The 15454-nt window shown below is 39.7% G+C and overlaps 1 protein-coding gene across 1 annotated transcript in view; it reads left to right on the forward strand.

Moving 5' to 3' along the window:
• Nucleotides 1–15454, forward strand: part of ATP7B (ATPase, Cu++ transporting, beta polypeptide) — a 29112-nt gene that overhangs the window by 12249 nt on the left and 1409 nt on the right. Inside the window, exons 6-20 of the mRNA XM_010186519.1 lie at nt 550–626; nt 991–1165; nt 1772–2005; nt 2206–2297; nt 2437–2564; nt 3666–3820; nt 4031–4165; nt 4911–5105; nt 6656–6838; nt 8401–8599; nt 9927–10073; nt 11406–11548; nt 13536–13739; nt 13850–13967; nt 14746–14848. Of these exons, the coding sequence (XP_010184821.1) occupies nt 550–626; nt 991–1165; nt 1772–2005; nt 2206–2297; nt 2437–2564; nt 3666–3820; nt 4031–4165; nt 4911–5105; nt 6656–6838; nt 8401–8599; nt 9927–10073; nt 11406–11548; nt 13536–13739; nt 13850–13967; nt 14746–14848 (2288 nt within the window). The remainder of the gene's footprint in view (nt 1–549; nt 627–990; nt 1166–1771; nt 2006–2205; nt 2298–2436; nt 2565–3665; nt 3821–4030; nt 4166–4910; nt 5106–6655; nt 6839–8400; nt 8600–9926; nt 10074–11405; nt 11549–13535; nt 13740–13849; nt 13968–14745; nt 14849–15454) is intronic.

The following is a 15454-nucleotide window of genomic DNA, read 5'->3' on the forward strand; positions in this document are numbered from 1 at the left end:
ATGTATTTGTTTCTGGGATGCTTTCCCCTGCTCTTTCTTTGTTGTTTTACAGGTTTAAACTGATTCTAACCACTTTGATTTTCAACTTCAGGTGTATCTACCCAACTGTAGTGTTAAGGAGAAGCTCACAAGGTTGACTAGCCCAGTGGCTTGCACATTTTTACCTTCTTCTGTGGTATTTCCCATCTCTCATACTTATTCCAGTGGAGATGAAAGGGCATAGATTTTTCTTAAGGAGGAAGGCAGAAGAACTCCATCTGTCAGTGGGAGCTGCCTACGCCTAAGAAACCCAGGATACTTATTGCATCTATACATCATGTCCGTGTATAAGTAGCAGAAATCCTTTGCAATCCACATTTTGAGTACTGTCTAAAATATCCTCTCATGCTGGAAGAATCTAAAAATAAATAAGAAGTTGGCATTTATTAAATATGGAACCGTGTCCTTTTTTGACATTTCTTCTAAAAGTAGTATAATTTAAATATGTTATAAGTGATATGGTTAGTTTAATCAGAACTAACTCATCTTCCCTTCCCTTGCAATAAAAAGGAAATTGGCTTTCATGCTTCCGTGGCTAGAAGAGTTCCAAATGCACATAACCTGGATCATAAAAAGGAGATACAGCAGTAAGTATTTCTTTTCTGTCTCACTAATGGATGTGTATAGATCATCTGTTGTAACTCACCTCCCTCCTGCTCTTCCCAGTTAATTTAGCTTATCCTTGTGTAAAGCACATTTAATTTTACAATTTGCCATTTGATTCAAGAGCTTTTACTTCCATTAGTTTCAGTTGTTAACTGATGGAAGTCTATACAGTTAAACAAGTAGAAGACACAGAAACTGTCCTGAAGTGTTGAATCTTTCCCAAATATCCCAAAGCTGTGTGTTAGTACAGTACTGATACCCCAAGCTCTGCACTACAAGGACACTGTTTGACCTGGCTACTCTGGGGTGTATGACAACCAGAAATTTACAGCTTCTACTTTTCAGGTGGAGAAAATCTTTCTTGTGCAGCCTACTGTTTGGTATCCCTGTCTTAATCCTAATGATTTATATGCTCATACCCGATCGTGAGCACCATGGGTCTATGGTGTTGGAACAGAACATCATTCCTGGATTATCTATTTTAAATCTTCTCTTCTTTGTCCTGTGCACTTTCGTTCAGGTATGTCCACAGTAATTCTTAGGGGTTTGCTTTCTATTCATCTCCCATTTATGAAATCTGATGTGATAAAGACAGGAAACTGTAAAGGTTTAGTGAATTAGGCCTGCCCTCTTGTCTGTACCACCTGTCCCCGCTTGTCTGTACCACCTGTCCCCTCTTGTCTGTACCACCTGTGCAGAATGAAGTGGCACTTTTCTGCAAGTTACCCATTCTGTAACTGCTCACTGCACTTACTCCCACCAAAGTTGCATCAGATAGTTTTCCAAGTGGGGGAGGTAGTTTTAAAATGAAGAAATACCTGATCAGCTGCAAATTAATTGGGTAGCCATAGGTAAATCCCTTCAACTACTGTGCCTTGTTTATCTTGCATTGCTGAGGAAAAAGATGATACTTAGATGGCAGAGTTGTTTTGAAAACAAGGAATGTCAAGTGAGAGGATGACAGTGTAGACCACTCCGCTGAAGTTATATCAATATAAAATCTGCATGGGACAGCAATGCCTTCCCTTATCTGCTATGTGTTTATAATTCTGCTATATTGTATTATGTATTCTTTTCTTTCACTGCTGTGATCTTAATACGAGTCTGTCCATGCTTACACCAACAGTTTCTTGGTGGATGGTACTTTTACGTACAAGCTTACAAATCACTGAAGCACAGGACGGCCAATATGGATGTGCTCATTGTACTGGCGACAACAATTGCCTATGTGTATTCGTGTGTGATCCTGATGGTAGCAATAATTGAGAAGGCAGAGAAAAGCCCTGTCACTTTCTTTGACACTCCTCCGATGTTGTTTGTGTTCATTGCCCTTGGGAGATGGCTGGAACACATAGCAAAGGTAACTCATCTTCACACTAAATACTGTGCATTTATGATGAGAATAGAATAAAACTCTTCAGAGGAATTTTGAGTCAGATGTTTCTGATATATGTAGTTGCATATAAATGTGGTCATTTAGAGTTCACAAATCATTGTGTTAAGTAGACATCAGCATTTATGTATCTCAGTATATCTTAAATATTTATCTCTGTTTCTTAGAGTAAGACCTCGGAAGCTCTTGCTAAACTCATATCTCTTCAAGCCACAGAAGCCACTGTGGTGACTCTTGGACCTGACCACTCTATCGTCAGGTATACGTTTATGAACCCAAACCTCTTCAGCCTGCCTGAGTGTGCAGACTAGGCTTGATGCAGTCAAAGTAAAAGTATTATTATTCTTTTGAAGCTGATGGTGTAAATAATCTGTCTATTCTACTTGTGACTTTTGCAGGGAAGAGCAGGTAGCTGTTGAACTGGTTCAAAGGGGTGATATCGTAAAGGTTGTTCCTGGTGGAAAGTTCCCAGTGGATGGAAAGGTCATTGAAGGCAGTTCTATGGCAGATGAGTCTCTCATTACTGGTAACTTCCCTTACACCTATGCAAAGAAGTGAAATCCACAACACTTTCGTACAAGAAAAGAGAGCAGACCCAACTGGATAACCTCTCGTCTTAATGGACACTGTGCCTGACCTTTGGGAGCTTGAATCTAAATCCTGTGTCCTGCACACACCCTAAAAAGCTGAAGAATGTCAGCTGTTTGGTCACTTTTACCAATGTACTGATGGGATGGGTAGAGTCTAAACATTGTTGTCATTATTCCAGAGATCTGGTGCGAGTTTTTCCTGAAATGTATTTGTAGAGATGGTATCTTCTCAGAAATAACTCCTAAAGGGTGATAGAGAAATGCTGAGATGTTGGGGTGTGTATGCATGGGCACCAGACAGGCTTCCAACAGGAATCTCCGAGTGAGCACGGAAAGGGAAAGAAAGCCTCTTTGACTTGATGCTCATTAAGGGTCATGGAACTTGTTCACAGCTTCTGAAATTTTAATTTCATTTTGTAAATATAATAAGGTTTTACTTTCTCGTGCAATTCTTATAAATGAGGTGAAGGACGTAAAAACTTTACATTGTCATTGGCTTGCTTGTTTTAGTTAGGTGTTTACTTTGCTTGGGGAACAGAGACACCCTTAATTTAAGAAAACCAGTCATTATGACTATCCCCAAAAATAAAGAAAATAAAGATTTTATAGAGCCAGTATTCTTGAAGAAGCAGCGTGGGAACAGGAGCTTTGCTCAGAGACAACTTTTTGAGTCTTTGAAAAGTGAGGACAGTGGAAATGGAGACAGATTGCTCAAACTCCCACGGCTATGCAGTGTTAATTGGAGAAATTCCTAGCAATTACAACCAATTTGCTTCTGGTCCTTTTGAGGGATTGTATACTGGAGGGGTAGGACTAAGGAAACTGCATTTGCTGTGAAACTAAACCTTGAAAAAGGTTTATAGAAGTATGACACCACTTATACATGTCTTTACTAGATGGAGATATACAATATGTGATTTCTTGTCATTATTTCTTAACATTCTGATTTTACTAGCATACAATGAGCTATGTGCTAATGGACCATGTTTGCAGTTAGCAGGGGTATTGGCTCATTTATTCTTACCTTTTCTTTCTAGGAGAAGCAATGCCAGTCACTAAAAAGCCTGGGAGTACAGTGATTGCTGGTTCTATAAATGCACATGGCTCAGTTCTTGTTAATGCAACTCATGTTGGTAATGATACCACCCTGGCACAAATTGTGAAATTGGTGGAAGAAGCTCAAATGTCAAAGGTAAAAATAATAGAAAAATAATTTTTATTCACAGATTTTAATTAAATAAGAAAAAGATTCTATATTTTCATATATTTACTTGTTCAGAAAACTGTGTTTTTCCAGACTTCAAAAACGAATCAGATAAAGAGTGTTAGGTATTTTCATGAACTCTACATATTTATGTGCTTTAATAATAAAAATGCAAATACCTGTTTTTCTTTTCTATAGGCACCCATACAGCAACTGGCAGATAAGTTTAGCGGATATTTTGTTCCATTTATCATCAGCATTTCAACAGTGACATTGATAGTATGGATCACAATTGGTTTTATAGATTTCGATGTTATTCAGAAATATTTTCCTGTAAGTAATTTCATTAAGAGCTGGATTTTGGTGTCACGATATCTTCCCATGTAATTAACACACCTTCTGTGTGAAGGGTTTTATGTTGCAGCCTGGAAAACACTTTTGTACAATGTGGTGTTTTCTGCACAGAGCAGATAATTACACTAATTAAAATCTACTTGTAGGTATAAATATGCCTTTGCATTTACCCCTTAGTTCTGCATGGAGTTCCTACAAACTGAAATTATTGGCAGTCTTTCTGGACTAAAGATAATCTGTAGCTGCATTGCAAGGAGCAGAGCCATTCCTATCATGCCTGAAATTTTTTTTAACATCCTTGTGCCTGATGGCAGATAGTGGGTTTGGCTTTAGAAAGAAGATGAGCTTCTGTTATCTTTAGGATGTGTATTTGCTATGCTCAGCAACTGGGGAGCTGTGTGCCTGGAAATAGTTCTTCTTTGATAAAATATAAAGGAAATGCCAGCAAGTTATATTGTCATCTGGGAGCCTGAGAGCAGAGTCAAGCGTATGTGTGCTTGAGTAGCAAAAAATGCAGAAAATACTGCCATAAACAAGTCATAACATTGATATTTCTCTACCATTACAGTAAAAATAATAGATTGCTTTCCTATACTGGAGTTTTCCAGGTATATGTGTTTTTTTGAAATTACTATCATTGATTGTACATCTGTGTTATCTTCTATCAGCAATCATACATCTCTTCCTCCCCACCCCCGCCCCGCCCCCTCTTTTCTTTTTCCAGAATCAGAACAAGCATGTTTCCAAAGCTGAACTAATACTGAGGTTTGCATTTCAAACCTCAATCACTGTGCTGAGCATCGCATGCCCCTGTTCTTTAGGGTTGGCTACCCCCACAGCTGTGATGGTGGGCACAGGAGTTGCTGCACAGAACGGTATTCTCATCAAAGGCGGAAAACCCCTGGAAATGGCACACAAGGTTAAGAGTTCATTCTGTACTTTTGTAGCTTACCCAGCTGCTGCTACATGAAATATAATTTCGCAGGAAGTCCTGTTGATCCAGAGAAAGACTGCAGAATGTTGGGGTTTTTTGGTTTTGTGCTTTTCTATTGGTTGCTGCTCATTAAGGTAAAGAAGAGAGATCTGACCTTCTTCAAAGCAGTCACAGCAAAGTGTTGAGGGCCAACAGTTCCCTCAGTCTTAAGCCAATGAGGCTGCTAATCTTTTATGTTACTTCAAAGGTCACTTTTGTGCTCTCTTTGCCTCTTCTGCAAAAGAGCCCAATAATCCAGTGTTCTCCTTCTTTCTTCAAGAGGGCTGTTGTGAAATGTGTGTTGTCCATGATCAGTAGTTTAAAATGTAGGATGTAAGAGAAAAACAAAATGATTCAAAGTTGTTTTAGTGTATAGAAAAAGGATGGAAGAGAGGCAAAAATAGTCCTTCAAAGGCAGAAAACTGGTGAAAAGAGAAGGACAAGATTGAAGGAGGAGAAGGTTTGACATGTCCACAGACAGTGAAAAGAATATGAGTTTAATATGTTATGGTAGACTGGATTAGACATACACAGGATATTATAAGTGAAAAGCATGGTAAGAATAAGTTAATCAGACTGATAATTCTTGTTCTTACAGGACATTATAAAACATAAACCAGAAGTTTTTCCAGGACTGGGGGGGAAAAAAAAAAAAGAAAAGAAAATATGACTGCTAATTAGTTTCAGGACTTTTTACCATTTGAATCTAAACAAGGCTAGGGTCATGGCTTGGAAAATTAAGTGATCTGTTGGATTCTGCAAGGTTGGTGGGTTGGAATAGCTGGGAATGGAAACGGTGCCTACTTTGTTGAGTTTTTTTGGTTCGTTTCTCTGTGCTGTGTCTATTTTCAGGATTAGAATTGGCATTAGCTTTGGGTTTCAGTGCATATGGGGCTGTGGTTTTTTGGTTTATTCCCAGTTCCTCAAGACTCATTGGGCTGGCTAAGATTACTGAATTTGGTGAAAGGCATGAAGTTGGTTTTGGTTAGGTTGTTGTTTCTGGAACTTGTTGCAGGTTCTTGCACTCTTCACCTGTTCTATCACCGAAAGTCTTCCTGAGTCCTCTTTCCTCAGTACTATTGTTAATTGTTTAGAATGGCATTCACAAAAGCCCTCCTTGCATCATATACCTTGTGATAAAAGTCATTAAGGTGCCATTACGTGAATCCTGCATGTGAATACATACACACACACACACAAAGGACAATACAAGTCCCACAGTGACTCTATTGTCTGAGATCCTGATATAGGTACAGGATGATGATGCAGCTCCAGTGAAATCACTGTATGGGGAATGAATAAGAAAGCATGAGAACACCTACTGTACAGATAGTTCAAGGTACATACAGGATTCCCTACTTTTGTAGGTGTATTCTGTCTTGATCTGGATATAGTCGACTGATTATTAATGTCTTGCTTGTACTTCTGTGCCTAAAGCATATGCATATCCCTATGCTCCCAGGGCTTAGGCAGTAACTCTGGTTTATTTCTTGCAGATCAAGACTGTGATGTTTGATAAAACTGGGACCATCACCTGTGGAGTTCCTAAAGTCATGAGGGTGCTTTTGCTGGGAGACACAGCTGTGCTGCCTCTGAAGAAGGTGCTGGCAGTGGTTGGCACTGCAGAAGCCAGCAGCGAGCATCCTTTGGGAGTGGCGGTCACTAAATATTGCAAAGAGGTACTTAGTCTTTCTGTTTCATCTAAGGCCTGAAGGGATCTGCGCAAATACAGCAATCTTGTATTAAATGAGGAAGTCCCAGAGATACAGACCTGCCTGGAAAGTAACAGGCTGGAAAGCTGGCAGATTTTGTGATTGTGCATCTTAGTCTGAACGATACTGGAAGGCATATTCTAAGCTTTGCTTTTCTGGTAATGCTGTAAAGTTCTCAAGCAAGATCTTACAAAGTTTTTGCTGAACTAGCGGGAAAATAAGGATTGTGGAATATGTGCAGGAGGAATACTTATGCTTAAAATAGCATTGTGAAGCAAATGTGAGTGGTGACATTTCATATGTTACCTGACTCTGTAGTCACTGCTATGAGTCACTTGCTTATCTGAATAGATTAGGCAAAAAGCTTTAAAATCTGAATATTAAACTGTGATATTTATGAATTTCACAAATGAATTAATAGATTACTCAAATTTTGCAAATCCTCAAAGGTAATTTATATATTGTATGTGTTCCTCCTATGTTTCAGGAAGAATGAAAGCACAAATAGTAACCAAAATAGGAAGCCTCATTTAAATAAATAATGTCTTTCTGCTAAGGAAAGTCACTGGTTGATTTATGGAAAAAAACATTGGAAGGAATATATCAAACTTATTATTTAGATCTTTTAGTGGTAACATTTAGAAGTTAACATGTATTGTAAATTTAGAAGGAAGAAGGGAGTATGAGTAATGATTCAGCTGCCTCTCTCATATTTTACATTTTATTTTTTCAATTTTCTCTTAGTTCCCTGACACTTCTGTAGTCATCCATGCACCAGTTATTACTGGTTCATGACTTATATGAATTGCAATGCTATACTGTGTCTTAATATTCTTACCACCAGCCTTATGCCTGTGTTGTAAGAAGGTCACTGAAAGGTACATGTAATTCCAACTTCCAGAGATAACCCAGAATAGCTTGTTTATAAATGTGTATTTTCTCCATTCTTTTTGTAACTCATAGTGTCCTGGTAATCCCTTTGCTCGTCTTGAAGGTACTCACTGGTTTCTCTGTCTAACTCAGCAGAAAGACCCACTTTCCTTATCATCCAGCCAGATTATTCCAGGAATTAGATACAGTTTTTCACTGTACTTTTTCATATATATATTCATAAGAGGCCTGATCCCCCACACCAGTTGGCTGTGAGGTTAATTAGAAGTTCCATCTTTGCAGAAGGTCAGTATGGCTTATTGCTGTAGTATTTCTCTTTAGTTCTAGTTTAGTCATGAGCCACCACTGTAACCGCTTCATTCTTGAGCTACCACAAAAAGCTGTCTTTTATGGTTTGCTGGTGCTAGGGCTGAGACCTGGATGTGATCTGTGTGCCTGACCCTTTCTAGAAGTGTAAACCACAGCACATCCAGAACATCCTTATTTTTAGTTCTGTGCTACTGATACTCCATGTTGCTTTCCCATCAGTCAGTCGTTGTCAAAAGGAGAAATGAGGCCTCTTTTTGGCAGGAGTTATCTAATATCTGTACCCTACATGGGCAGCACAGACTGGTGATGAACTCTTGTTATGTCTGCAGGAGCTTGGCACTCAGAGCCTGGGATACTGCACCAACTTCCAGGCAGTCCCGGGCTGTGGCATCAGCTGCAAAGTTGGAGGTGTTGAGGCTGTCCTGGGCACGGCTGATGAGGGTCTCAATAAGCTGGACGCTAAGAGAAGTGGGGACAGCAATGCTCCTCTGGGAGATAACGCGCTGATCACACTCTCAGAATCGCAAGGTACGTCTGCTTGCGCAGTGACTGCCAGTTGCCACATGAGGGATAATGAATCAACAGTGCCAACCACTGTAAAACAATTGTACCAGATTAGGAACAACAGAAATGTGGATTTATGGCAGGAGGAGGCAAAGAATACGAGAGATAAAAATGCACCTTAACAAAAATGGAAGCTCTCTGCTCTACTTTCGATGTCTCTGCAATTCAGAAACCTAAATTTTGAATGTTACAGTGATGGGTACTTGGAAAGTTCATACAATACATAGGCAATAAGACATGCCCAGCCATGTTCCTTGTGGATAGAAGAATGGTCCAGCAGAGAGCAAAATTTGCCAGTTAGCATCATCTTCCCATTTAGAGCAGTTACCTTTAATACGTTATCTTACTGTTATTTTGTATCCTACCCTTTAGTTCTATATTAACTTGGACTTTTCTGTTCATACATCTCTCAAGGCACTTAATTTTAAAAAGAATCTATTCAGCAGATGCACAATAGAGCATGTTATGTCTGCAAACCAAGTTTCAGTGCCTGATACTTTTAATTTGGCAAATACATTGGTTTTGTTTCTGGCTCTGTGGAAGCCACTTTGCTCTTTTGTAGTGTAGAAGAGAAAGAAAAAGTACTTAAAGCCTTCCTTAAGAAGCTCATCAGTTCTCTTCAGAAGGCTGTGGCTCTCTCCTGACCTTTTTTAGAAAGCTATTAGAAGAATTAAATAGAATAAGAACTTTAATCATCAGAACCATGCCATTTGTGAGTGGTGTTAATGTAGTATTTTCTCACCTGCTTCATACGGCTCTGATGAAGTTGGACTGAATTCATAATGAGGTGCTCTACATAGTGCTTTATTGTTTGTTAGAACAAAACTACCTTTTTCTTGCCAGAAATAACCTTTATATTTGAATGAAGTCATTAGTTGTGAGAACAAAGCAGTAAGGCATTTATGAAATGTGCATACTGTACTTATCCAGAAAAACAATGCCAACTGGCAAAGGCAAATACAGCTAAATACTTCCATTAAGTTCATAATGCAGTTCTGTGTATAGACAAGCACAGATTGAGTCTTAAAGGAAAAAAGTTTTATGAGGCTTTCTTCAGGTAGTGCCTATGCATTTGTGTTTGGCCACGACAGCAGCACTTCAACAAGACTAATTCTGTTTGTGTCCTGAGTGTGACCATTGCCAGTCTGGACCACATTAAAAAAAAAAAAAGGAAAATCTCTTCAGAATATCTTCCTATAGCTAATGCAGCCTGACATTGTCATCCTCAAACATCTCTGGCTTGTGTTCACTATTTTTAATTGCTCGTTTTTCTTTTTGTCTGTGCACAAAGGTCCATCATCTTCTCATACCTACTTGGTGTTGATTGGAAATCGTGAGTGGATGCGACGCAATGGCTTGCATATTGCAAATGATGTAAATGATGCAATGACAGACCATGAAATGAAAGGACAGACTGCCATACTAGTGGCTATAGATGGTAACTGCTGTTCTTTGGGGTGGCTTAATATATAGCAATTGATCCTACCATGGAAAGGATAAAAACAAACTCTGAAGCAATTGATCAGTGATTTAGTGTCAAGAAAGTACTAATCTTTTACTGCAAAACTGCTTGTGAACTGCAAAGTATCAAGGTGTTCTTAAAAGAAGCTTTCACCTCAGAACAGTGTTTATAAGATTTTATTGGATAGTTGTTAAGTATTAATTTCTGAATCTCCTGTTGTCTAGGGCTGTTGTTCAGAAAAACAGTGATAGTGCAATGTCATGTCCCATCCTAAATTTACATCACTTAATGATGACAGGCCAACCTATTGCATCACTGATTTCAAACAACATTCAACATTTCATGAACAAACATGATGGTGCATTATATCATTCAAATATAATAGATTAGATTAAATGAGTTTTGCCAGAGGGGTTCCGTTTTGTGCTACAAAGAAAGAAATCCCAGACGGTACCTTAATATAAGAAATTGCTGTATGGGTGATAGATTGCCAGTGCATCTGTGATCTTGAAATAAGGCCTCTGATTCAATTACTGAATAAATATTCTTGGTGCTCCTACAGAGCCGTTTTGAGAGGCATTTGCATGTCTCAGCCTGGGCTTCATCAGCAGTCCAGCAAAATCAAGTGCTCTTAACATGGAAACAGGGGCTCTGATGTACAGCTGTGGTTCCTACTACTGCTAGTTATAGCAAATACAGATACAGGAGTGCAATACCTACTTAACTCCTTACTTCTGAAAGGTAACATGCAATGATAAACCAATGTGAGATTTTTGTGGGTCATGTGAAGGAAACTCGAATGCATCTTTGAGTCAATGTGTTGGAATTACTTTCTTACATGCACTTCTGTATGAAAGCAATTATGATACAGATCCAACCCTGAAAGATTAGAGGACGTAAAACTAGATACTCTATATGCTTCCTCCCGGAGGAGTGGCTTCAACATCTGACCTGGACACAAATACCAAAACTTTCTCTGGCCCACTGTTGTATTTGTCTGTACCATAAAACATAGACGTGAGGCATATTTAAAAGGTACCCTGATATTCTCCCCTTCTTCCTGGTCCCTAAATATCAAAGTTATTCATGTTAGAACTGAAACTGATAAATGAGAAAAGTGTGCGTGTGTGTTAAGAGAGATAATAACTTAGAAAACTGTAGACAGTTGTTCAGAATTATGCGTGTCAATATTGCCCATGTATTATTTCACAAGCTGCCGTGGTTTGATGGAGAGGAAGTTCTCATCTCTGGCTGCCATTTTTTCCCCCACAGCTTTCCCACCCTAACAGCAGACATTTCTTTTTGCAGGTGTGTTGTGTGGAATGATTGCAATAGCAGACACTGTCAAGCAGGAGGCAGCCCTTGCTGTGCACACACTGAAAAACATGGGAATAGATGTGGTGCTGATAACAGGGGATAACAGAAAAACTGCAAAAGCCATTGCTACTCAGGTATCTGCTTCTTTGCATTTCAAAAAAGTCCATTATGAGATTCTAAAATTCTGCTTACTCCAGTGAATTTGGAGCAGGAACTCAGAATTTCCCCGGATACATGAGGTGAAGGCTAACTTTTCTAGAATTGGACTGAAAATCAGGTCCTGTGGCATAGTAAAGGCCAGTGGCTGTATTGAGATCCCACCAAAGACAAGCAGTCAGTACTTCTCCAGAGGTGCAGGGTTCCTTTAGCTTGGAGAAGAGGAGACTGAGGGGTGACCTCATTCATGTTTATAAATTTGTAAAGGGCGAGTGTCAGGAGGAAGGAGCCAGGCTCTTCTCTCTGATGTCAGATGATAAGACAAGGGGCAATGGGAGCAAGCTGGAGCATAGGAGGTTCAACCTGAACATAAGGAAAAACTTGTTTACTGTGAGGGTGCCAGAGCACTGAACAGGCTGCCCAGAGAGGTTGTGGAGTCTCCTTCTCTGGAGACATTCAAAACCCGCATGGATGCGTTCCTGTGTGACCTAGTTTAGGTGATCCTGCTCTGGAAGGGAGATTGGACTGGATGATCTTTCGAGGTCCCTTCCAACTCCTAATATTCTGTGATTCTGTGATTCTTGCAGTAATTAGTCCGTTGCTGAACTGAAGCCTCCTGCTTCCCTTCATTGAAGGGCAGTTGTGTTTGGTTAGTGACGAAGGAAAGTTCCCTTAAGGTCTAGCCCTGTTGACAATAAGGGAAGTGTAGTTTTGCCATTACCTTTAAGGGTAACACAGTAGTAGTAACAATAAGAATTATTGTTATGAAGCATATCAGTCTAAAAGAGGTTGGGTTTATATGAGATTACCTTGATCTCAAACTATAAATGTTGCTCCAAAGACAAAGCCAAAGTCTCACTCTGCTCTACTTGCTACATTTCCACCCTCTCCATCTTCATTTCCCTCTCTCCCTTTGCATCAGTCTGCTTCTAATCTACTGTTTGTCACCTTGCGTTCCTAAGGTATCCCACCACACAGCTAACTCAACCAGTGCTGAGGTATGCACATTCTCTTATGTTCTGAGCTCTGTTTTGTTTCTCGGTGTGGTCCTTTCATCCTTCTCCTATTCCATTTCATGCTTTTGCTTTTGTATTTAGTTGTGATAAAGTGCTTTCCCCTTCCCAACTTTCTTTGTTAGAGATGAAGTCTTTCAGAAACAAGCTTAGATTCATGGTTCCAGGCATGCAGGTGAAGTTTCAAAACAAGCTTAGTCTATGCCAAACTACATTTTCATTGAATTTTTGGCACTCACTTCCTTTCCAATGGAAAAAAGGTAAGTCAGTTGTAAAAACTCTTTTAAATATTACTTTTTTGAAGGATAAAGGTGATCTTCTGCCTTCTGTAGAGAAAAACTGATCTCTGCCTGGTGAGGCAGCAAAACCAGGGTCATTATCCCAGCCCTCTTTAGTACACCCATCTGATTTTCAACTACAGCATTAAAGCCATTGGTTGCAACTCCGTATTAGTTGAAATGAGGTACAAGCATTTAGCCAGCCATCTGCTTTATTTTCATAGTCTCCCTGAGACTTGCGTGTACTTGGCATTTCTGTGTTTCCCCCATGTAACTGCCTGATCATACATGAATTCTGTGTTGCATTTCACTGAAACCTTATTTGGTGCATGAAGCAGCATGATTAGCTGAAAACTGGCTCTTTTAACCACCAAAACTTTATTGTCAGGGCTGCAGAGATTCAGAACCCTTGTGGGCCATGACTTGTAAGGGCAGAGCATCATTTGCCAACGTTTCTGCAGTAAAGATGGAGGGAGTAAAGACGGAAGGGGCAGTAATCAGTCAGTTTGTCATGCCAAAGGCACGTTGCTCTTCATCTTTCTGTGTAGCTTGCCTCCACTGGAATTAGTTTGGTTGATCTTCCTTTCTTTGCCCTTCACGCAGAACAGCAAATGGCTCTTCCTTTCAGCATGAAGCATATCATCGACTGGATTTGTTTCTTTCTTTTTATGTAGGTTGGGATCAAAAAAGTCTTTGCTGAGGTTCTTCCTTCTCACAAGGTTGCAAAGGTCCAGGAGCTCCAAAATGGGAAGAGGAAAGTTGCGATGGTTGGTGATGGAGTCAATGATTCCCCTGCACTAGCCAGGGCTGACGTTGGAATTGCAATTGGAACGGGTACCGATGTTGCCATTGAAGCAGCAGATGTTGTTCTTATTCGAGTGAGTACTATGATTTTGACCTGTCCTCTTTTATCACTGACACTCCTCATTTTAGTTTGGTATTCTGAAGACTGCATGTGGAAAACTGTCAGTGCTCTTCTGTCTTGCAGAATGACTTGCTGGATGTAGTTGCCAGTATTCACTTATCAAAGAGAACAGTCCGAAGGATACGAATAAATCTGATTCTTGCCTTAATTTATAATCTGCTTGGAATACCCATAGCAGCAGGTATGTGACTGCCAGAGCTCAGCTTATCGGAGACAGCTGCACAGTTGAGCTCTGTGGTGCCTCTCACAAGATTTTCTGCTCAAGGAACCAAAGAGGGGCTTCTAGAGTATTTAAAACTTGGCAGAAGAAGGCCAAAATAAATACCTTCTTTTGTTTTCATGTTGTAGAAAAAATCTTTGTTCCCCAAATTTTAAACTCTTAGGAATAAATTCTTACAAGATAAAATGAAAACCATGCTCTTATGTCACATAGCAATACCTGGGGATTAGTTTCTGTATATACCAACCCAGCTCTAATTAGAAATACTATCCCACTTCTGGGTGCTCTCCTTTTTATTCACCCTGAATCACATATTTTCTCTCCTACTTCATACTACTTGCATTGTCTCTGCTTCTGTCAGACATATTCTTATGCTCCAAATTCCTCCTTAAAACTTACATGCATTCCTCTTTTTCTTGATGAGTAACTTTTCCCTCCTGTACTATTGCTTGTACTATTGCCTTGTCTTTCTCTTGCTTTTGCTTTCTTTCATGTGTGCAGAATAGCTGAAAGGGACAAATAGTCTTACCTTGTGGCTGCAGTTTTGTAGCTGAATTGGTGCAAAGGTCATCCCTTGCAATGGAAGGGACATATTTAAAAATAAGTGAGTAAATATGTATTGATGGATGTCTCAGCAAGCCATGTTGTAGAACTGCTGATCTGTTCTGTGATATGCAGAGACAGAAATGTCTGTATTGGGACAGGCTGCTCTGGCTGATGTGGGTGCACTTTTTTCTAGGTGTGTTCATGCCTGCTGGCCTCGTGCTTCAGCCATGGATGGGATCAGCTGCAATGGCAGCTTCTTCGGTGTCCGTTGTGCTGTCTTCCCTGCAGCTGAAATGGCAAGTTGTCATTTACTAAGCAATTGGGGAACCTTAGGGAGCTTTGCTGCTGGGACTCAAGTGAGATGTTAACTTTGGCCTTCGTATACCTAATGAGTGTGCTTTTAACTTGGAATTGTTCTGTCTAATCCTTGGCTCCCAGAGAGACAGATGTCACTATTATGAACACACCTGAACTAAGCCTATACTGAGCATTCTTTAGCTAGCAGCTAAAAGTGTGACTGGATCCCACCTGGGCACCTGTGTTGGAGATCTAGTTCAATCCCAAGTGAGGTATTGATCAGCACTGGTTTTGCTGTGAATATCAAGTGAACAAATCATTCAAAAGACCATAATATAAAAGTAGATGTTTTTAGAAAGATTTGTACCTGGTTTTATTTTTTTTTTGGCTTTTTTAAAATTTGGCCAGAAACAGAGAAGCAGTTTATTTATTCTGTTGTGTATTGCTACAGATAAAGTGTCTTGCTCTATTTTTTTGGAAGCAAACCAATTTCTGAACTATAACAAGATCTTTTAAACTCTATTAATTTTTTTATGCTGCATTTTTGGGTGCCCTTTTTGGGTGCAGTGGACCTGCTTTTAACAGCATTGTGAACAAACACTCTT

This window comes from Mesitornis unicolor, unplaced genomic scaffold (assembly GCF_000695765.1).
Source record: "Mesitornis unicolor isolate BGI_N332 unplaced genomic scaffold, ASM69576v1 scaffold27090, whole genome shotgun sequence".
Lineage (NCBI taxonomy): Eukaryota > Metazoa > Chordata > Aves > Mesitornithiformes > Mesitornithidae > Mesitornis > Mesitornis unicolor.